The following is a 20,902-nucleotide window of genomic DNA, read 5'->3' on the forward strand; positions in this document are numbered from 1 at the left end:
GAGGGCGCCCTGGATGCCGCCAGCCCTGCCCCCAACCTCCTTCCTCTCTTGATACCGCTTCCCGCCTGAGGATGGGGGTGGGGGGTGTGCCAAGGTGGAACCACTGGGCCCAGGAGAGAAGGCACTTGGGGATGGACAAAATGAGGGTCGCTGGCCAGAGAGGCCGAGGGCCTGCCGTAGAGTCATGCAGCCTCGGGGACTTGGTGTAAATTGGGCGGCATGGCTGCCCCTGTCCTGCAGGGCCTCCTGCGGCCTCCACCGCTCTGCCCAGGAGTTGGACCCTAGCCCGGCCTTGGGTGTGTGAGAAGCCCTTGGCCCTGGGCCCTGCCCCCGGTCCTTCCTCCCCCCACACACTGGGGACTCAGCCCTTCCTTGTGTTAAATACAAACCTCTTTATTCTAAGTATCGTACGTTCCTTAATACATTGGATTGAGGCCAGACCTTGAGGTGAGGGGAAAGGGGGGGCCTGGGATATTTGTGTACAGCCTTCCAAAACACCACCCACCCCACGCTGGGCTGGGGAGATGGTGCTGGGAACAGGCTTCATGGCCTTGGGAAAGTCCTTGCTCCTTCTAGCGGGTTTCTCCTCGGAACAGGGAGTTTGGCGGGAGGGGAGAAGACCCCTTAGGTTCTTGCCAGCCCAAGGGTCTGTGGTGCCAGGCTGGGAGTTGGGGTCGGTGGAGAGGGGGATGGTCTGTCAGCAGCAAAGATGGGGGCACCGAGGTGGGGTTGGGAGAGTCTCAGCGTCAGGCCTGGGGCCGCCGTAATGGAGACGGAGACGGAGGCCGAGGCCAGGGCAGGCAGGCCAACGGGGAGAGGAGGCGGCCCAGGAAGAGAGGGAGGCTGAGGCAGATAGGCGGCCGGGGCACGGGGATGTCTGCGAAGAAGGCGCGGTCCCGAGGAGGGGACAGGGCTGCCACCTCGCAGAGTTCCAGGTCCCGGGTCACCGCCAGGATCTCCTGGCGGGCGGCTGTGTGGCGCAGACCACGGATGTCAAGGAGTGTTGCCACGTGCTTCTGCCTGGGGGTGGAGGAGGGGACAGGTGCATGGGGGCCTCCAGATACACTCCCAGCCTGCCTGGGACACCCACCCCACCAGCTGTCTCTTCCAGAACTTGTCTTAGCTCTGGAGCCCCTTTGCTCTCTCCAGATTCCTCCTCCATATCAGTTCCCCCCAGATCCTCCCTCCCCACCAGCCCCTCTAGATCATGTCCTTCCCACCAGCTCCCCTAGATCCCACCAGCCCCCCTCCAGGACTTCCCTCCCAACCAGTTCCAAATCCCCCTACTCACAATGGATTCCAGAACCCTCACCTCCAAAACCAGCACAAGAATCTTCCTTTTCATCCCATCTCAGCTCTTGATTAAAATAACCTTCCATCTTCACCCCTAGCTGAGCTCAGACCACTCCTGAATGACCATTCTGCTACTCTCACGCCTGTTTCAGCTCTGGACTCTGTAGCAATCCTTAACTTCATCTTCACTTTCATCAGCTCCGCATCACCACTCAGATCTAGCCTGGAAGTGCTCACCCCCATCCCTATCCCAACCCTCACCTCACCCCAACACCTGGTCTAGAATATTCTCCACCACTGCTGTTTGGACTCTTGTCCAAATTCAACCTCAGAACACTCACTTCACCACTAGCCCATTCCTGGAATTGTTATCAAGCAAAATTCTCCCCCAGAACTCCAAATTCACCTTGGGGACCCTCACACCCACCAGAAACTCTGTGCTCAAAACTAACTCTATTCCACAACCCTCGCCCCTAAATCACATCGGAACCTTCCCTTCACCCCATCTCAGCTCCAGATCCCAGATCCAAAACTTAACTCCAGAATCACCATATTTCAATTCAATATCCTGCACCCAACATTCATTTCCAGAACTTTCATTTCAAACAAAGTTCTGGGGTCTTTACCACCCCCTTCAATCCAGCTCAGCATCTTCACCTGTCCACATTCCAAATTCGAAATCCCTGTAGCTCCCAAACACTCATCTAAAATGGGACTCAAGAACCTTCCAGCTCAAGTGAGCTGCAAAACGTGGCCCTCCGAGCTCCAGCTCTGGAACCCCTCCTCCCAGGCCAACTGGGAGACCTTTCAAACTTGGATAGCAGCTGGTGGGCTGTATATCCAAGTTCAGATTCAAGTTCAGAAACCCCAGTCCAGCAGGAATGCTGGGACCCCTACTGCCATGCAACTCTGGGATGCTCTGCTTTCCCAAGGATACAAATCCCACACCTCACAACCAGAACTATCCATCCTGAATCAGTTCCAGAGTCCTTCCCTTCAGCCCCAAGTCCTGACCCTAAACCCAGCTGATGCGGTACTCCAGGGTCCCGTGGCGCGTAAATACAGAATGTCTGAATACAGAACGTCTGTCTGCCGGACGTCTGTCTGCCCGACCAACGCTGTAGGACTGCTGCCAGCAGTACCTTAGGCAAGTGGCAGTGTTGTGTGGTGGTCAGGGGTGCCAGCTTAGGGCCTCCTGCCTGGGTTCAAGTCCAAACTTTGCTGCTGGCTGGCTGCGACATTTGGGGTCAGCTAGTTAATCTCTGCCTGCCTCCAATGGTGCTAAGCTCTCAGAACAGTGCTTGCCTTTTACCTGCAAAGAATTTTTAAAATAGCTTTCATTCTAAAATAACTCTTACTTATAGAGTGGGTGTGTGGAATGCTGTTTTAGGTCTGACCTAAGGACTCAATAGTCAAGAACTGGTGTTGTTACTGCTGTCACCACGGATGATGGTAAATCATCCCCCGCTAATCATTTGAAAAGAGAACTATTGTCCCCATGGATCAGAGGAGGAGACTGAGGCTCAGAGAGGATCACAGAGAAAGGAAAGAGTCCATCAGGACCTAAACGGACCCTGCCACTATCCCAGTGCGTGTGCACCCCTGCGCCCCTGCGTGTCCCCGAGTCCCCCGCGGCTCAACTGATGGGCCGGCCCTTCCTGCCGGCCGGGCGGCCCCGCGCCCCCCCTGCCCCGGGCTTCCTGTGACTGCTTGTTTGTTTGTGAGCCCTGGTGGCGGCGGCGGCAGCGACGGCGGCGGCAGAAGGAGGGAAATCGTATTAATAATGCCCTGGTTTCCAGCAGGAAACGGCCGTCAGACACGCTCGCCGCCTCCCTCCCTCGCCCAAGAGGCAGGAAACGCACGGACGGATATGCCAGGGCTCGCGGGAGACCTCGGCCCTGCCGGCGGCAGCGCCCGCAGAAAGGGACGGGGCGGCCGTGGGGGTGGGGAATCTCACCTGATGTCCGGGTAGTCCCGCACCAGCACCCCCACCTCCATCTGGATGCTCGGCGTGTCTTCCAGGCGGAGAACTTCGGCCAAACGGGGCACCACGGCGTCCAGCCACGAGGCCTGGGACTCCTGCAGTTAAGAGAGGACCCCGGGCTCACACCCTCGCCCCCAGTCAACGTTTACCCCCCTCGAAACCACCCTCTCCCGAGGCCCCGCCGTTTTCTCGTCGGTAAAACCAGGCAGAGGGCGGGCTGTAGTCAGAGATTATCTGGGACCTTTGGAAATTTGAAGGAAAATCCGTAATATAATCTACTGTTTGTAGATAATTTGGGGCTCAGGGACAAAATGTTACCTTTGGGGGAAACTGGACAAAGTATGCTAGAGATCTCTCTCTGCTCCTATAACCACATGTGAATCTACAGTTGTCTTCCCACAAAGTAACAAGAAAATTCCAAGGACTCTAGGTTAGAAACTCCCGGGATAGCCTGAGTGAGACCCTTCCGGTCTTGCTGATTATAACTGGGTACAAAGAAGATTTGCTGATTTTAAAAGCTTGGATTTGGGAGCGCTCAAGTTCTGAGTTTCTATTGCATTTAGCGACTCTCTGTGCTCGTAATAATAGCTGATGTTCAGGATTCCAGGTCCTAAGCCCCTTTAACTGATCTAGTCGCCAAAACAACGCACAGGGACCATTTTTCTCATTTGAGCCCAGAGTGAGCTCTCGCCGCTGGGAGAAAGCCGAATTTTTACCCGTAGAGGGCAGAGATCAGAGTATTACAGCTGGGTACAAGTTGTGTGAGGGTCTCATTCTAAGCCCCCGCCCCCGGCTATCGAGTCCCTGGATTCCCGGAAGCCAAGGTTTTCCTGGTTTCAGAGCCCCCCCCCCCCCCCGCCCTCCGACCACACTGACCAGCCGTCGGAATAGCCTCTCCAGCTGCGCGGCGTCCTCCCGGAGCCTCCCGGCCACGCGGCTGCGGGTCCGTGCGGAACCACAGCGCAGGCGCCCGCGGAACAGGGGCCGCACGTACTCGACGAGCGCCCGCCGGTGCAGCTCGGCCACCAGCGCCTGGGGACCGGGGAAGCCGCGAGGGGGTGTGAGCCGCCGATGACCCTCTCTCCCCGCTTCCCACCCGCCCGTGCCCACCCCGGTTACCCGACGGGAACCCCTCCCTGCCCCCAGTCCACCGGCAGTCCTCCTTATCGGGAACCCCTGTCCTGCTCCCTAATCAGCCCGCAAACCCACCGGCCCCCAAAGGATGCCCCATCCCAGCCCTCTCGGCTTTCTCCGGAGCTCCACCTCCCAGAGGCCCCAACCCTGCCGGCACCCCCCTCCCCCGCTACACCCCGATACCCGTGGGCACCCTCCGCGCAGACCCCAGATTGAGCGCCACCTATCTCCCCAATAGAGTTGCTCCCCACCTAGAAGAGGTCTCTCCTAGCAGAGCACTCTGGCTCCCCTCTGCCCCTCGCCCCACGGCCTCCCGGGTTCCACCCCGCACCCCTCCCCGGCCCAAGCAGACGCACCTGGTAAGGCTCATCCTGCATTCTGCGCAGTGCGAGGGCCTTAGCGCCCAGCGTGCCCACGATGCCATCCAGGGCCTCCGAGCTGCTCAGCCACTTCCTGCGCATCAGCTTGCTAAAGTGCGGCTGGGTGGGACAGAGTGGGTAGAGGTTCGAGGCTCGCCTCCTTTCCACCCTCTTTCTTCACTTAGCAATTCAATATTTGTTCCCCAAACTCTGCTCCTGCACAATGCTGAGGACACAGCAGTGCCAGAGACAGTCCAGCCCTGCCTCCCTGGGGCTCACAGACCAGAAGGGGAGACGGACCCATTCCCAGGGGGTTAGGAAACCCAGAGAGGAATGGCTGCGTCAGCATAGAGAGTCAAGGAGGGCTTCCTGGAGGAGGGGTCTCCAGAGCTGAGGCCCAGAAGATGGTCACTGTTAGCCAAGTGAAGAGTGGGAGGGGGAGTGGCTGAATCCAGGGGAAAGCCAGTGTGAGAAAGATTCAGATTTCAGATGGGCCTGCAGATCAGAGGGCCAGAAAGGTCAATGTGGCTGGCAAAACCATCTAGATAATTCACAGGCCCAATGCAAAGTGAAAATTGGGGAACCTTTGTTCAAAAATAATTACTTAAGAGGCAGCAGAGCATTAAACCAAGCTACGGGCCAGTCTAAGCAGGAAAAGGAGTTAGGGTTGGCAAGGAGGGGGAAGGTCGTGTATGACTGCCCAGTGGACAGGTGGGGCTGGTCAGGTGAACGGAACAGAGCACAGAAGCCTCCTGGGCCGTGTGAGGATCTCCAGATTTCTCCTGAGGGTACTGGGGAGCCATGGAAGGTTCTGAGCAGGAGAGGGAGCAGATCAGCTTTGTGTTTCACCGAGATGGCTGGGAGGGGGCAAGACTGAGGCAGAAATGGGGGGTCTGGAAAGAGGGGGAAGGGATGAGGAGGCAAGGAGAATACAGGTAGTAGATGCATAGGATGTAGTGGGTGGTCACCTGTCAGGGGAGGGCGGGCAGCATCTAGATCCCAGAGGTGGGATGGGGAGTGGGTCTGTCCCTGAGATGGAGGCTGGGAGGAGCGAGGGCAGATGCTGCTGTTGGGTGGACACTGGGAGCTGGCGGTCCCCAGACACCTTTGAGGTTGGTGTCCATGGGGGCCTGAAGCAGTACCCTAGTCCATTCAGCCCTGCACCCCCTTCCTGCTCTTTCATCCCACAGTAGCCCAGTTTTCTGATCCTCCAAAACTGAGGCCTGTGGGCTTTTGTTAGAAAGCAGGTGTGAATCAAACGAGCCGACGCTGTTAGTACAGCACTCAACTCCGGAAGTGTTGCCATTGCTGTGAACTCTGTACATTTACGAAGATGACAATGGTCAGTACTCGAGAGCCAGGACTCGAGCTAAACACTTTATGGCCGCAAGCCCATTGCTTCCTCACAGCCATCTGAGAAGGCTGTGCTCATCTTCCAGATGAGCAAACACAGACCCCAAGGGGAAAGCCATTTGCCCCAGACCCCCTACCTGCAAGTGGTACTGCCAGGCCTGGAATAAAGACTGTACCCAATTCCCCCACCACACTCACTCACTTTCATTCCCATTTGGTCATTGTCCATCTGGTCATTCAACAAACATTCTCTGAACCTTTCCTGCATGGCCCAGCCCTGCGTGGATCACTGGGAACACATCAGAGAACTCTTGGGAACACAGTGCAAAATGAGATAAACAAAACTCCAAGTGCGTGATCATCATAAGCCACTGGGTGGAATCTGAATTCTGATCTGTTATGTGATGATATTAAGGACTGATTGTTCCATTTGTTAGGTAGGAGAGTGGCAGTGAATTATGTTTGTTTAAAAAGGCCGGATTCCTTATCTTTTTGGAGATACAGGTTGAAGTCCTGATGGATGATGACAGGATGTCAAGGATGTGCTTTAAAAGAAACCAGTGGGCAGGAGAGGTGGGGGGAGAGGTGGAGTTGATACTTGCTGGAGCTGGTCCACAGGAGGTCATTCTGCCGACTTTTGTGTATGTTTGAAATTTTCCATTACAAGAAAGTTATTTTAGAAGCATTCCAACAAATCCTTGCCCTTGAGAAGCTAACATTCCAATGGGAGGAGACAGATTGGGGGGGGGGGGAAGCAAAGGATATAGCATGGCAGGTAGTGATAAGTGCTTTGGAGACAAACAGAGCCCGGGCGGGGGGAGGGGGAGTCTCAAGGGGCTTCTATTTTAAATAGGACAGTCAGAGGAGGTCCTTCTGAGAAGGCGACATTTGAGTCAAACCTTGAAAGAGGTGAGAGAGGGAGCTCTGGGGCTATTGAGGGAAGAGAAGTCCAGGCAGAGGGACCGGCAGGTGCAAAGGTACTGAAGTTGGAATGTGTCTGACACATTAAGGAGCGGCTGGCGGGTGGATGTGCTGCAGTGGAATAAGCAAGGAGGGAAGCGGGAGGAGATGAGGTCAGAGAGGGAACGGGCAGACCATCCAGGCCCTTGGGGGGGGCCACAGCAAGGACCTTGGCTTTTGCCCAGAGTGACCTGGGAGCCACGGAGGGTTCTAAGCAGAGGTGGGACACAGCCTGAAACACAACGTGGACTGAACACAAATTACAACCAGAGGCACACACAGCTGTCCCCACCAGCCCCCCACTCCTGTCTCTGAACCTCGTCCCCTCTGTGCACGTGCAGGAGCCCAGAGATGCGTAAATGGGGCTCTTGGGACTAGGGGAGGCTGGGCAGGGATTGGGGGGGACCTCAGTGAGGAGGAGCTCCACCAGTCCCAAGGCCCCTTCCCGCTGATGGCTATCCTCCCCCTGACCATGTCCTCCTGCCTTTTCCTTCCTGCACCCCCCCACCCCCCTAAACCACCCAGATATAGCCGTTACTCCACCCCACCCCCTCTGCTTCCCAAACACTGAGTCATGGGCTGAAAGGAGCTGCAGGATGAGGCGGGGGCACCCCCTTACCCTGGCCCCACCCCAGCCCACCGCCTCTCACCTGCAGCTCCTGGAACAGTAGGTCGGTCAGGACGCGGTGGCAGAGTCGGATCACACGGTCCAGAGCGCTGGCTGCCGCTTCCCGGGCCGGCTCACTCTCAGGGGGCCCTACTCGGGCCAGGCGCTCCGCCAGAGCCCTGCGGGGATCCATGGCACCAAAAGTCATGGACCCCAACATCTCAGCCCAACTGTCTGGACCTGTCTCCCCTTAGACAGACCCTATTTTGTGGGTCACAGGGGTGACAGGTCAGAGGGGGAGCTGGCAGAAGTCAGGGGCTCTGGGGAGGGCCTGGGGTGAGAAATATCAGGGGATGTCTGGAGGGTTGGGGATTTGGGGGGCTCTGTGGACTGTCTGGGAGTCTAGGGGGATGTAGTGGGAAGGAAGTGGTCTCTCTGGGTCTGTTTCTCTTGGTGCTTTCTGGGTGAGAGTGGGGACGCCTGCATCCTAAAAGTCTGTGATTCTAAAGGACTATAATTCTAAAATTCTACCTTTCTCATTTTCTGTCATTGTAACAATTGATGACCATCTCCATCACTGAAAGGAGAATTAACCTGGTTTGGAGGGCACTTGGCACTTTCTGCCCAAATTCCAGCAGACCCCCTACTGAGAGCATATCCCTGAGTCTCCACACTTGCGCCAAGTTTTTCTCTACAAGAGTGGAGGCCACTGTCCACCCACTGCGGACAGATTAAATGGAAGATGGCAGATCCAGACAGTGGACAACAGTTCAGATATGAAAGAGGAATGTGGGAACTCTTCAGGTGCTCACAGAAAGACTGCCAAGGTGTAAAAGGGAAAAGGACAGAGTGTGTTCAATATTCTACCATTTGTATTTTGGGGGAGTCATCTCCCCTTTTTTTGGCTATGATGCAAGGCATGTGCATGTGGGATCTCAGTTCCCCACCAGGGATTGAAACTTTGTCCCCTGCAGTGGAAGCACAGAGTCTTAACTGCCAGGGAAGTTCCTGTATTTCTTTTTTTTGTAAGAGAAGGAATAATATGTATGCACATAGTAATATATTTACTTGTGTATGTATGAAATATGCATATGCATGCATATCTATACATATGCATGAAGCGTGCCTCTGCATATATATACATATTTACTGGTAAATGTATCAAATACTCCTGCAAAGATATGGGAGACATTAGTAATAATTGGACCAGAGCGTAACAGAGGGAAGCTTTTCATTGTATGCCCTATTGTATCTTGAATGCACTCCCGATTTTAAAAATTCAGTTAAAAATAAGTCAATAAAAAGGGAAGTAATATAACTGAATCACTTTGCTGTACAGAAGAAATTAACACAACATTGTAAATCAACTATACAAGTAAGATAAAGACATTTTAAAAAAAAATGTAATTCCTAGAGTCTGGCTTCTAGGTTCCTGTAATTCTAACACCCCCAGGTTTTCATTACTCTGTGATCTAGTGATGCTGTGGTTCTTTCTAGGACTCCCAGGGTTTAGGATTCTCAGGTCCCCTGTATGTGCCTCTCAGGGCCAGGCGTGCCCACCCAGGATCCAGGCACCCCAGTTGAGCTTGTCACCCTGGACTGGCATCTCCCCCATACCCTGTGGATGCTCTCACCTCAGAGGGGGGCCGCAGTTGACCAGGGAGATGGTCCTGCTGATGTAGGTGTCGGGTGGCAGCTCGCGGACTCCTGGGTTGTCATGGAATCGCTCCACACGCTGCTGGAAGCTGGTGGGAGGAGAAAGGGGAAATGGCAGACAGATGGAGCACCGCAGGATAAGGGTCCCTGGCTGGGCAGTCAGCCCTGCAAAACCTGTGATCCCTACAGAGGTGCCCCTGCCCATCTTGATTCACTTTCATCTGTCCTCTCTCTGTTGGATCCCAGGTCCAGGTGCCCACCCCCCACCCCCAGTCCTCCGTACCTCTGCAGAAACTCCGCCAGCCCTCCTAGGCAACAGTGGGCCATCCGCTCCCCAAACTCCTGGCTGATGCGGGGCGCTCGCTCTGTGTGCTCTTCCAGCAGCTGCGTGGTCCGGGGTGTGAGGAGGGGGTGAGGAGGGTGCCAGGTCCCAGTCTTCCACCCCACCTGATTCTCCCTCCTCTTCCCCGCCCCATACCTCACACACGTCCTGGGCCAGGTTGCTGGACCAGTCTTCCGTGCTCCCCCAGTGCTCCCCGTCCTCCTGCAGCACTCGAAGCAGGGCTGCCCGTGTCTGAGCCTGGAGGAGGGTAGAGACAGGAGTCAGAACCCCTGGAGCCTCTCCCACCACGATCCCCATACCTTAGGCCCCAGCAGGTCTGGATTCTACCTGTGAGCTCATCAAGGTAACACCGGAGAGGGGCTGGCCCAGAAAACTGCCCCAGCCTTTTCCATTCCTAAGCCTACAATTTGGTGCCTGATATTAAAGAGTCTGTGGTTTTAAGGCACCTCCATCTAATAGCCAGAGGGCTTGAGGGTTTATTCTCTCATTATCTGATGATTCTAAGACTCTGCTCGCAGGTTCCACAAAACAGTTTGCTCAGGGTTTCCAAATTCTGTGAGTCAAGAATTCCAAGAATCTGAGGTTCTCAGGTTTACACATCTCTGATTCTCTAGTTCTGCGCTGTCTTCAGTTAAGTGAGTCTGAGAATCTAGACTTGTTCTAGCCTAAATTTCAAAGCTTCAAGTTTAGAATCGAACTAATTAGAATCAGAATTGCAACTAGAATTAGAGTTGCAAAGATTCTGATTTCTCTGGCTGAGGCAGGGCTGGCTTTTAGACCAGAAACACAGCCGTGGCAGGGATGGGTGTTTATAGAAGGGCCATTCTGCTTAAGGCCCTGTGTCCGGCCGGTTATTAAGCATGTTTATTTACTATCAGCCCTGTTTATATGCAAAGATGTTTTGATGCCCTCTTTCTGCAGAATCCTTGGGTGTGTGAGCTGAGGTCCTGTGACTGACTCTGTCTTGCTGTAAAATTTGAAGTGTCCGAATATATTGAACCTTTACTGAGTGTCCCTATGGCTGGCTAGGTGCTTGAGATACACTGAACATGAGACAGAATTGATCAGTATGGGCTTAATTTCTCTCTTTTAGACAAAACTCAGAAGTCCATAAAGGGAAAAGGGAGACAGAAATAGGGAAAGGGGGAGGGGAGAGGCCCCCCCCAAGCCCAGTGTAACCCCTCCCTCTCTACAGAGTGCCTCCCGCTTCCTGATCACCAGTGCCAAGTTCTGGGTACCTTCACGTCTGTGACACATTCATCCTCCAAGCCACGAAGGGTGCCGGGCGACAGAAGGGGCCCCAGCTCCCCGTTCTCCAGAGCAACCATGTCCACCAGACCTAGGACCTCTCTAGGGGTGGGGGAAAGAGACAGGGGGTCTGTGAGAGCTGGGGCTGGACAACTGGGACCCTCCCCACACCCATCCCTTCACCCACTCTGTGTCTGTGACCCGAGCCACTCCCTTCCTCCCTTGGGACCAGCTTTGCTCATCCCTCTAAGGAAGTCTCTGGAATTGTTGCTCCCTTGGCTCCCGCTCTCTGAGTCAGCTCCCTGATGGATGGTGTCCGGGCAAGACTTGGAGGGATCAAGTCCAGACGTGACGATTTGGCACGCAAGGTCTCACCCACCAGAGGTTCACAGGACAGGAGCTTCCTTCCACCTCCAGCCCAAGTCCCTCCGGCCCCGCCTGGCAGGCCTCCCCCGTCAGCCCTCACTCCTGGCTTCTGCCCTTCTGCATGCCCTGGCCTGTGCCATGCCACCACTCCCCCCACACTGTCCTACCACCCCCACACACACCAGCCTTTGGCTCATCGCATCCCCTCAGCCAGAAGCCCCATCTCCCTGCAAGTCAGACTTAACATCTCGACATCCCAGACTCCCTATTCTGCCTCCCCCTCTGACGGTTGGCATGAACAGATGGGATGTGGGTTAGGGGTAACTGTTGCCTTACTATTCTTCTGGTGTCAGCACCCTGATTTTGATGAGGAACCACCCACTCCCTCTCCTTCCAATGTGTGGTTTGGGTGTGGCTGATCCCTTTTCCCTGGAGCCCATAGTGACCCAGTTATTACTAATCATGGTATTCCATCCTCTGCCACAAGAATGGAATGTTTTAAGGTCCAAAGGCTCGATGGTTATAAAATTCTAGGACCTGAAGTGTCAATGGTACTCAGGTTCTAGATGCTAAGATTATAGAATTCAAGGGGCTAAAACTGTGAAGGATCAACAGTGTCAAAGTTCTAGGATCCAAAGAGGGGATGGGGAATTTCCTGGTGGTCTAGTGGTTAGGACTCTGAGCTTTCACTGCTGAGGGCGGGTTCAGTCCCTGGTCAGGGATTTAAGATCCCACAAGCCTTACATGGCAGACGGAAAAAACAAAACAAAACACTAAGGTATAGGACTCAAAGGCTCATTAGTGCCAAGGTTCTCAAGTTGAAAATGTCATCAATTCTAAAGTTCTAAGATTGGAAGAGTCATCGGTGCTAGTGCCCTAGGCTAGAGCACTGTGAAGGCTAGTGAGCTAGAGCACTGTATGGGTTCTAGAATTCTAAGGGTCAACAGTGCCGAGATTTCAGGAGGACAAGGGTCACTGGTGCTAAGATTCTCGGATTGGAAGGGTGGGCAGTGCTAACATTCTAAGAGTGCAAATGTTGAGGATTCTAAGGTTCCTGGCTGGTACTAAGGTTCTAGGATCTGAAGGCTTCCTGTTGCCGAGTTCTAGCGTGGAAAGCGTGCTGAGCCAGAAGATTCTCGGCCTGTAAATGTCACCAGTGCCGAGTCTGGAAGGGTCGTAGATGTTCAAGTTCTAGGATTGAAAGTCCAGGGTCCTTAGGGTCTGAAGAGGCCGGGACTGGGCCGGGTGGAGGGAGGGGCGCTGCACGCGACTTCGGGGCAGCTGACGGCTGGCCCCCGGCTCACCTGGGGTACACCTGGTTGTGCCAGTGTAGCAGCGCGTAGCGGTCGGCCAGCGGCAGCCTCCGGCGGGCGGCGGCCCCGATCCACTCGGCCAGCGCGCCGTGGTAGCCGCGCAGGTAGATGCCGAAGGCGCCCAGGCCGGCTGGGTAGGAGGGCGCCAGGCGGCCCCGCACGACGCCCATGTCCTCCAGCAGCCGGCCCCGCAGCGCCTCCAACTGCCCGGCCAGGCCCCCGGGCGCCCCGGGCGCCGCCGCCTCCAGGCGCTCCCGGGCCGCGCGCGCCACCGCCTCGGCCCAGCGGGCGCGCAGCTTGCGGGCAGCCTCGGGTCCCCGGCGCCCGTCGGCCGCCTCCTCCTGCACCAACACCTGGCCCAGCTGCGCCACGGCGCCCGGCCCAGCGCCCGCGCCCAGCCCGGGGCCCGCCAGCGTCTCGCGCACCAGCGCCCACATCTCGCGCTGCAGGGCCTCGTAGAGCAGAGCCACGTCCCGCGCCCGGCGGCCGCCGCCCGCGCCCTCGGCCTTGGGCGGCCCGGGCGCGCCGCCCCCCGACGACGACAGCTCTTCGGCCTCTAGCTCCAAGATGTGCTCGTCGGCCCGCGCGAGCTCACGCTGCTGGATCAAGCTCAGGATCTCCAACACTGTGGGCGCAAAGCGGGAGATCAGGGGCTGGAAAACGGGGCGGAAGGGGGAGAAGAATGGGAAAGGGTGGGAGGCGAGGGGGAGAAAGTTACGGGTGGTGAGGGGATGGGGGCAGACGTGGAGGAGGTCAAGGGAGGAAGGTGAGGGGAATGGAGAGAATGAGGAGAGGGGTCAGGACTTGGGGCGGGGAGGATGGGGGAGAGAGGATGAAGGAGGGAAAGAGAGAGTCAGGAAACGGAGGAGACAGGAGAGGGTTGGGGAGGGAAGAGGGGGTTTGGTGATGGGAGAGGGAGTCTGCATATGGGAAGGAGGTCAAAAGACTAGAGGGTGTCTAATTAGGAAGAGGATAAGATGAGGGTAGGTGTTGAGGAAGAAGGAAAGGATTAGGGCTTGGGGTAAGGGGTCAGGGCTGGGAAGAGAGTATCAGGTGGTGGGTTAGGATATGGGGAGGGGTCAGGGGAGCTGAGGGCGGATAGGATAGAAAAAGTGCATCAAGATTTTTTTAAAAAGGCATCAGAGAAAGTGAAGAGGCTGAAGGAGGACAGTCCCATCCAAGTGAGGGGAGAGATGGGGGCTTGGAGGTGGGAGGAGGATGTGAGGACCAGAGGTGGGGCTTTTGGGGTGCAGACAACTGTGGGGGTGACCTGGCTCTCTGGTGATTTCACACCCCCCCAGGAGAGGGGAGTCCTCTGAGGGATTGGGAGGCCTCTGAGTGAAAGCAGAAGCAGGGTCCCAGTGGCCCAGGGTTACCCCCAACACCTCCCCCCACTCCCCTTCCTCCCTGGCAGAGAAACTATTTCCTGGCCAGTGCTATTTCTGCCCATCCGTTTCCAGAAGGCGGGGGCTCCACTCACCCGCTTTGCACCTCCCTGCAGTGCCCTCCCAGTCCCTAGGGCGCCAGGCTGAAATAGCCTCTGATGCAGGATGTGGAAGGCATCAGAGGATGAAGAAAGGGGACTCCGGTGCTGGAGCAACAACGGCTGTCCGTTGGGGGGAGGCCGGGGTGGGGGTTGGGGAATAGAGACAGGGCTGGAGGTGGGGCTGGATGAAGGTGGGGATTGGAACAGGGTTGGGGTTGGGGTGGAGTGTCAGGGTTAAGGCTGGAGATGAGGATGGGGTGAAGGTGGGGGTTGGGATGCGGTAGTTTAGGATGAGAGTGAGGTTGGTACTGGAAATCTGAAGAGGGAGGTGGGAAAGGAATTGAGGGTGATGTGTGGGCTTTGGGGTAAGGATGGGGTTGGAGATGAGTTTAGGTGGAAGCTGAGGATGGAAAGAAGGAGGTGAGTTTGAAGAAGTCTGGAGATGAGCTGGGGTTAGGAATGTGGAGAGTTGAAGTTGGAGGTTGGGGGTTAGGATTGGGACTGAGAGGTTGAGTTTGGGTTAAGGTTGAAAATGGGGGCTGGGAATCTGACTAGAACTGAATGAGGAAGTTGGGGAGGTGAGTGGGGTTGAAGGGGGACACTGAGATAGACCTGGGGTTGGGGGTTGGGAGTGAGATGGAAGAGGGGAAAGGATTGCACACAGGGACGGGACTGAGGGTGGGATGAGAGGAAAGGAACAGGCCACAGCACGGGACTGGGCCGCTTGGTAGTTGTCATGTTGTTGGGCATAGCTCTCAGGTTAAAGACGGCATTTGGAAAAAGGGATGGGTTGAGAATAAGTGTGTGGATGTGTCTCAGGGTGGAGACAGATGATGGGGTTGGAATAAGTGTGACTGGAAACCAGAAAGGCACTGGGGAAGACATTGGGGTTTGGGGTACTACTAGGGTTGAGGATACAGCTAAAGTGGCATTATGAGTTGAATTGTGTTTGTCCCCCCACCTCAAAAAAAAAAAAAAAAAAAAGATATGTGAAGCCCTAAGCCTTAATACCTCAGAATGGGATCTTACTTGGAAATAAGCCATTTGCAGAGGTCATCAAGTTAAAATGGGATCACAGGGTGAGCCCTGATCCAGTGTGACTGTTGTCTTTATAAGAAGGGAAATTTGGACACCAAGAGTGACAGGCACAGAGGAGAACATGATGTGAAGATAGAGAAGGCCACAGGCGGATGGAAGGCGGGAGGGATGCAGCTACAAAGCTAGAAACGCCCAGTGAAGTGCCAGAAGTTGGCAGAGACCAGACAGGTCTCAGAGTGGGCATGGCCCTGCCAACACCTTGATTTCAGACCCCTTCAACTGCAAGAGAATAAATGTCTGCTGTCTTAAGTCAGCCAGTTTGTGTGCTAACAGGAAACTAACCCAGGTGGAGGTGGGTTTAGGGGGATGTAGCCGGGAGATGGAGGGAGACATTAGGCATGGGCGTGAGCTTGAAGATGGAACTTGGGCATAAGTGGAAGTAGGGATGAAGTTGGAAGGTGGAGACTGGGGCTGGGGGTTTAGGATTGAGGTGGTTAGGGTTGGGGTTCAGAGTGGGATGGAAGAAAAGAAGAGATTGGTGAAGGAGTAGGTTGAGGTGGGGGTTGGAGTTTGGGGCCAGAACTAGGGCTAAGGATGGGGATGGGGCGGACTGTGGAGGTTAGGGAGGGGTTTAAGGTCAAGGTCAAATGTGGATACTTTGAAAGGAGATGGGATTGAGGCTGAATTTGAGAGGAGTAAGGGAAAGAGGATTGAAACTGGAGACAGGGAGGGGGTTGGAGGAGATGAGACCAGAGTTGGTGATTTGATTGTCTTTGGATGGGGCAAGGTTGAAGGACGCAGGTGGAGAAAGGGACAGATTGGGGCTGGGAGTGGAGATGGGGCTGAAGCTGGAGCTTGACGATGGAGATTAGGACCGCCGGAGGGACAGGCTGGCCCTGTCCATGGAGGTGGGTGGATGGAAATTGGAGATGTGAATGGCAATGATGTCACGGGTAGAGACCCTGTGATTCTCCCAGGTCTGGGCAGGGCTCCCAGCTCACCTGACAAGGGCTCTTTCACCTTTGGGGGCTCTGGGACCTTGGGCGGGGGCTCGGGAGCCGCCTCACCTGCGGGCACCACCCTCTCAGCCAGTGATGCCCGCCGGGGCTTGGGCCCGCGCCCCAGTCTCAGGAAGGCCAGTCTCCGTGCAGCCTCTCCAGCTGCCTCCTCATCGCCCTGGGCTCGGATCCCCTGAAGCCTGGCCAGGAGGCCGAAGTCTGCTGAGCTCCTGCGAATCCCTGGCGACAGCACCCGGCCCAGGAAAGAGCGAGGCTGCCCATCCCCGGGGCTGCCTGCCCGCCGGCCGGGGGTTTTGCCCAGCCGGAAGGGGGACAGGCCTGCCAGCTTCTCCAGGGTGGCTCGGCGACGACATGACGTTCCATTGGGCAGAGCCCCCAGCTCCCCAGCCTCCTCTTCTTCCAGTCCTGAGACTTCCTCAAAGGGGTTCCGAGAGGACCTCAGAGGCAGTGTCCCTGCCCGGGGCACCTTAGAGTCTGCCACCCCTAGACTCTTCAGGATGGGCATTTTGACAGGAGAGGACCTGGGGGTGGGAGGGGGGGAAATGGACCATCGGTATTGTTGGTGACAGGTGGCATTGATGACAGTGCCTTTGTGTACCCAGCACTTTGAAGCGTGTGTGCCAAGCACTGGTCTGAGCACTTACACACCCCTGCAATCTGCACAACCTCATGAGGTGAGCACTGTCACTATGCCCATTTTGCAGATGAGGAAACTGAGGCTCTTAAGAGCCTAACGTCCCACGGTGATTCAGGGAGAAAGCTGGGATCCAGACCCAGGCCTGTCCGATTCTAGATCCTGGGTTCTTTCCCCAGAGCACTGGCCTTCAGACCCTTCCCCTACCTCACTCCTGCCCTGGGACCCTCCTGTTCCAGGAGGATACAGGCTGAGAGGGGAAGGTCCCCTCCTGCATGGGGACCCAGAGCACACCCCACCGTCTACCCTCTCGGGCACCTTCGTCTCCTCCCCATCCGGTCAGTACTCCTGTCATCTCTGCCTCATTCATTCCTCCAGCGAACTTTTACTGGGAAAGATCTAGAGCAAGCCAATCCATAGAGACAGAAAGATTAGTGGTTGCCAGGGACTGGGAGAAAGGGACTGGGGCCTGACCACTTAATAGGTACAGGGTTTCCTCTTAGAGGGATGGAGATGTTCTGGAATTTGTGGTGATGTTTGACCAACTTTGTGAATACATGAAATGCCACTGAACTATACACTTAAAAATGGTTAATATAGTAAATTTAGTGTTGTATAGATTTTACCACACACACACATACATGCACACATGTATACACACACACACGTACACACTTACTCGGTATTTGTATCAGTCCAGCCCTGTGCAGGCACAGAGGACACAACGGTGGACAAGGCAGACCCAGTCTCTGCCCCTGTGGGGCTGGAAGCTTCCAGAGTCTGGCCTATTCCATCTACATCCCTGTCTCCTCCCTCTTCATGGCTCCTACCCTAGTCCAAGCCCCCTCCTTCTTCTCTGCTTCAGCCTCCTCCCTGATCTCCAGCCTCTAGTCCTCCAGTGCACCTTTGAGGCCGTCGTTAGGGCTCAAACCCGCCCCTCCCCTTCTCTTAACCCTCCATGGCTCCCCAGTGCCCTCAGGACAAAATTCAGGCCGGCCAGCTGGATCCCTCATCAGCATTATCCCACATTTTCCTCCTCCTTCCTCCAGGCTTCTCTGGGCTTCAGCATCTGCTTCTACATGGAATTCTGTTCTCCATGGTCCATTCAGGCTTTGGGACCCAGCTCAGATGTCGCCGCCTCCAGGAAGCTCTCCAGGATACCTAGGCTGAATCAGGTGCTCCCCTCCTTGATATTCCCACTCTGGGTCATCACTGTCTGGGGATGGGGCTGTGAGCCCCGAGAGGGCTGAGTCAGGACTGTCTGGGTCACCACTGTGTCCTCAGTTCCCAGGGCGGGCACTCTGGGAATGAATGGGGGCCAAACAGGAAACAAAGGAAGGGGGCAAGGACTTCATTTCTCGTGGGGGAGGAAGAATGATAAGTCAAACCGGAGAGGTCAGCAAGAAGCAGGCTAGGCAGGGCCTCAGAAGTCACAAGGCAAGGCCTGAGCTTTCTCCCGAGGGCACTGGGGAGTTGTGAAGGGCTCTTTTTCCTTTGTTTTAACTTTTGGCCACATGTGGAACCTCAGTTCCCCAACCAGGGATTGAACCCACACCCCCTGCCTTGGAAGGCAGAGTCTTAACTGCTGAACTGCTGGGGAAGTTCCGGAAGGGCACTTCTGAAAACAATGAAATAGTCCAAACATTCAGAAAAGTATAGAAAACAAATTTAATAAACACCCTTGTGCTTATGATCCTAGCTTCATCTAATGCAAATATATGCTCTCTTGGGTTCAGTTTTTTGTTTTCTAAAGAAATAAGCATTGCAGAGCATTCCCTGGTGGTCCAGTGGTTAGGGGGCTTCCCAGGTGGCGCTAGTGGTAAAGAACCCGCTTGACAACAAAGGAGATGTGAGTGATGCAGGTTTGACCCCTGGGTCGGGAGGATCCCCTGGAGGAGGGCATGGCAACCCACTCCAGTGTTATGCCTGGAGAATCCCATGGATAGAGGAGCCTAACAGGCTACAGTCCATAGGGTCGCAAAGGGCTGGACACGACTGAAGTGCCTGAGCATGCACCAGTGGTTAGGACTCTGCTTTCACCGCCGAGTGCACAGGTTAGACACAGGTCAGGGAACAAACACTCAAGCGTTGCAAAAGCACTGAAGCGTCCCACACCCCTCCCTGATGCCGCCCGCTCTAGCCCTCTCCCAAGGAAAGCCATCCCTTTGCCTACCCAGACTAGTACCCAGAAATAGCACATTGCTTTGCGTGGTTTCAAACTCTCTATAAACACAATCTTACTGCATGTATCCCCTGCAACTTGCTTTTTCTTTCCTCACATTTTACATGTGAGATTTGTCCATGCCTGTCTCTGTGGCTCTAATTAGTGCTGCATACTGTACTCCACTGTGCAACTATGACAAAATGTGTAAAGTATCAGATGTTCCCACATCCTCTTCGGGCTAGACACATAGGTTGTTTTCAACTGGGACAGAGTTGGAGCAGGTTAGGGACAGGGTCAAGACGGGGCACAGGATGTAGGGGTGCACAGGGGCACTGGGAGGAGGCCGATGCTGAAGGGGCCCTGAGCTGGCTGGGCTGTGGGCACGAGCCTCTCCTTTGCTGGTGGTGACCCCACTTCTTTCCTCCCTGACTTCAGCCTCTAGACTTTAGCCATTGCCTCTGAAGCCTCCTGTTCCTCAAAACACCATCCTAGCCTCTCTTCAGTCTCGATGGTCCCCGATCCCCACGGGAGGCAGTCACCATGGCAACCCTTGCCTGGAACCCCTGTGGCTGTGGGCAATTGGTGCCAGCCCCTCCACATACACACACACACAGAGACACACAGACACACACAGACACACACACACACTCCCCACATACTGATTCTCTTTCATCTTCCAAGCTGGGCTCCATAGGCCTCATCTCCAAAATGGCTCCGTCATCCCCTAGAACTGGCTCCATCATTCCTCCCCCCAAGAAAACTCCACCTCCCTCTCAAAACAGGGGCCTTCGATTTCCCTCCAGTGGAAGTCAGCACCACTCAAACTAGATCTTTTTTCACCCAAAGGAGATTTGACATTCCTACTCCAGCTCCGACATCGACCCCTAAACTGGAACCCCTCCCCCGCCCAATCATTTCCAACATCCTCAGACCTGTCTGCAACACTTTCCCAAAACTGACCCCAAAGTCTTTCCCTTTCCTGGCTCCAGCACCTACCTCTGCAACCTGACTCCGACATCCTGCCCCCTCCAGCCCCCTTGTCGGCCTCCGGTGCCCGGCCCCTGACTCACTTCCGAGGGATCCCTCAAGCCCCCCAGCCTCTAGGCTCCCGCAGGATGTCTTGGCCACCAGAGCTTCCCCCTTTGGGCTCCTCTTCCTCTTCCTTGCTGCCAGCCTTTCCCCAATGCCCCGAACCTTCTGCAGGCCGGCCGGCCTGTTTGCAGAAGTCATCACCTCCAGTCCCATGCCTATGATCAGGGAACTGCCCTGACCAGCTGTGTCCTACACAACCCCAATCCAGACCCTGCCCGCAAACAACTCGGTCACCAGACCTGCCTGTTCCAGGTTCACCTACATCTTCAATCCCAGCCTCATCCCACCTCCTGCTCTATCTCCATCCCAACCCTGGTCACCGCTCCCATCTCTGGGACCCCATCTCTTGGGGACAGAGCAGACTGCCCATCCCTCTCTGGCCTCAGCCTTCCCACCTGAACTCAGAGAGCTTCCAACCCAATGACATTGTGTCTCTCTTCTCCCTTGGTGCTTCCAAGCTCTGCATGACTCCCTGGCAGCCTGGATCGTCAGAGTCCCCATGGTGTGCCCTGTAGCCTCCTCCTCCTGCTCCCCCTTTCCTCCCCCCAGCCTCTTGCTGGCTGACACCATCCCCGCCCCGCAACCAGGTCAGGCCCTAGAGTTTCTCTTTGCTCCCAGCTTCTCCTGGCTTCAGGGCACACGTTCTCCCAAATTCTGGTCCAGCCCCCAATTCAGAGGCGCCGGGGGCGTGTGACTCCCCTCCTCCTGCACACTTACCTCCTTGTCAGTGTCCCTCTGTCCCCGCTGCTGTCCTGTGTTGAGGCTACTTCAGGCAGGACTGCCAAGAGCTTGGATCTGAGGAGGGGGGGTTAGAGGAGGTCAATTTCCTGTCAGGAAACCCCTCCCTCCTGGG

The 20,902-nt window shown here is 55.6% G+C and overlaps 1 protein-coding gene across 1 annotated transcript; it reads right to left on the bottom strand.

The window, feature by feature from the left end:
* Positions 1 to 372: 372 nt before the first annotated feature.
* On the bottom strand, positions 373 to 20,902 carry EXOC3L2 (exocyst complex component 3 like 2). The gene is made up of 12 exons (XM_043899475.1): positions 20,767 to 20,902; positions 16,142 to 16,680; positions 12,608 to 13,241; positions 10,928 to 11,039; positions 9,825 to 9,926; positions 9,630 to 9,730; positions 9,325 to 9,435; positions 7,734 to 7,869; positions 4,768 to 4,890; positions 4,154 to 4,309; positions 3,251 to 3,372; positions 373 to 1,020 (listed from the first exon to the last, which is right to left on the bottom strand). Exons 2-12 carry the CDS (start codon positions 16,662 to 16,664, stop codon positions 747 to 749), a joined length of 2,394 nt encoding a protein of 797 aa, XP_043755410.1. The 5' UTR covers positions 16,665 to 16,680; positions 20,767 to 20,902; the 3' UTR covers positions 373 to 746.

This window comes from Cervus elaphus, chromosome 4 (genome assembly GCF_910594005.1).
Source record: "Cervus elaphus chromosome 4, mCerEla1.1, whole genome shotgun sequence".
In the NCBI taxonomy this organism is placed as follows: Eukaryota; Metazoa; Chordata; class Mammalia; order Artiodactyla; family Cervidae; genus Cervus; species Cervus elaphus.